The sequence below is a fragment of the Gregarina niphandrodes genome, assembly GCF_000223845.1.
Source record: "Gregarina niphandrodes unplaced genomic scaffold scaffold00928, whole genome shotgun sequence".
Lineage (NCBI taxonomy): Eukaryota > Apicomplexa > Conoidasida > Eugregarinorida > Gregarinidae > Gregarina > Gregarina niphandrodes.
In genome coordinates, this window is record NW_011646200.1 from 1 (window position 1) to 1,189 (window position 1,189).

The following is a 1,189-nucleotide window of genomic DNA, read 5'->3' on the forward strand; positions in this document are numbered from 1 at the left end:
TCTTGGACTTGATGTTCTCGTCCTGCATGGTGTTGCGCATGGTGTAGCAGTAGTTCTCGAGACCGTTCTTAGCGTCGATGCGCTTCTTCTGGAGCTCATCCTCAGCCTTGAACTTCTCGGCTTCCTGGACCATTTTGTCGATGTCGGACTGAGAAAGTCTGCCCTTCTCGTTGGTGATGGTGATCTTGTTGCTCTTGCCCGTGGCCTTTTCGACGGCGGACACGTTCAGGATGCCGTTGGCGTCCACATCGAAAGTGACTTCGATTTGGGGCACGCCGCGAGGAGCGGGGGGGATGCCATCGAGATGGAACATACGCAGGTTGTTGTGCATATTTAGCTGCGCCCGGTCAGTTTAAATTCCCTGGGTCAATTTCCCAATCCCATCCTATCCTCACCAGTTTCCCATGTTCGTGCTCCAAGTTATTTTTTGTAACTGAGTTTAAAATTGTGTTGTAGTCAAAATCTGTGAGTGCTTAGTCAACCTCCTCGACAGTGGGTCCGCCGGGGGCGGCGCCAGGGCCGCCGGGGCCGCCAGGGCCGCCGGGCATACCAGACATGTCGGGCATGCCACCGGCGCCACCGTAGGCCTTCATCATGACGGGGTTGCAGACGGCTTCGATTTCCTTCTGTTTGTTTTCGAAGTCAACGGTGTTAGCGTCCTGGTTGTGGTCGAGCCACTGGATGATTTCGTTGAGCTTGGTGTCGACGGTATTGCGGTCGGCTTCGTCGATCTTGGACTTGATGTTCTCGTCCTGCATGGTGTTGCGCATGGTGTAGCAGTAGTTCTCGAGACCGTTCTTAGCGTCGATGCGCTTCTTCTGGAGCTCATCCTCAGCCTTGAACTTCTCGGCTTCCTGGACCATTTTGTCGATGTCGGACTGAGAAAGTCTGCCCTTCTCGTTGGTGATGGTGATCTTGTTGCTCTTGCCCGTGGCCTTTTCGACGGCGGACACGTTCAGGATGCCGTTGGCGTCCACATCGAAAGTGACTTCGATTTGGGGCACGCCGCGAGGAGCGGGGGGGATGCCATCGAGATGGAACATACGCAGGTTGTTGTGCATATTTAGCTGCGCCCGGTCAGTTTAAATTCCCTGGGTCAATTTCCCAATCCCATCCTATCCTCACCAGTTTCCCATGTTCGTGCTCCAAGTTATTTTTTGTAACTGAGTTTAAAATTGTGTTGTAGTCA

General features: G+C 53.6%; 2 protein-coding genes across 2 annotated transcripts; both read right to left on the reverse strand.

Moving 5' to 3' along the window:
- Nucleotides 1–8: 8 nt before the first annotated feature.
- On the reverse strand, nt 9–331 carry GNI_237500 (heat shock protein 70; the record flags this gene model as incomplete). Its single annotated transcript, XM_011136477.1, has 1 exon — nt 9–331. A coding segment is annotated over one exon (323 nt), but the record flags the coding sequence as incomplete, so codon positions are not given.
- A 142-nt stretch (nt 332–473) lies between these two features.
- Nucleotides 474–1,061, reverse strand: GNI_237510 (heat shock protein 70; the record flags this gene model as incomplete). The annotated part of the gene is made up of 1 exon (XM_011136478.1): nt 474–1,061. One exon carries the CDS (start codon nt 1,059–1,061, stop codon nt 474–476), a length of 588 nt encoding a protein of 195 aa, XP_011134780.1.
- Between the last annotated feature and the right edge of the window lie 128 nt (nt 1,062–1,189).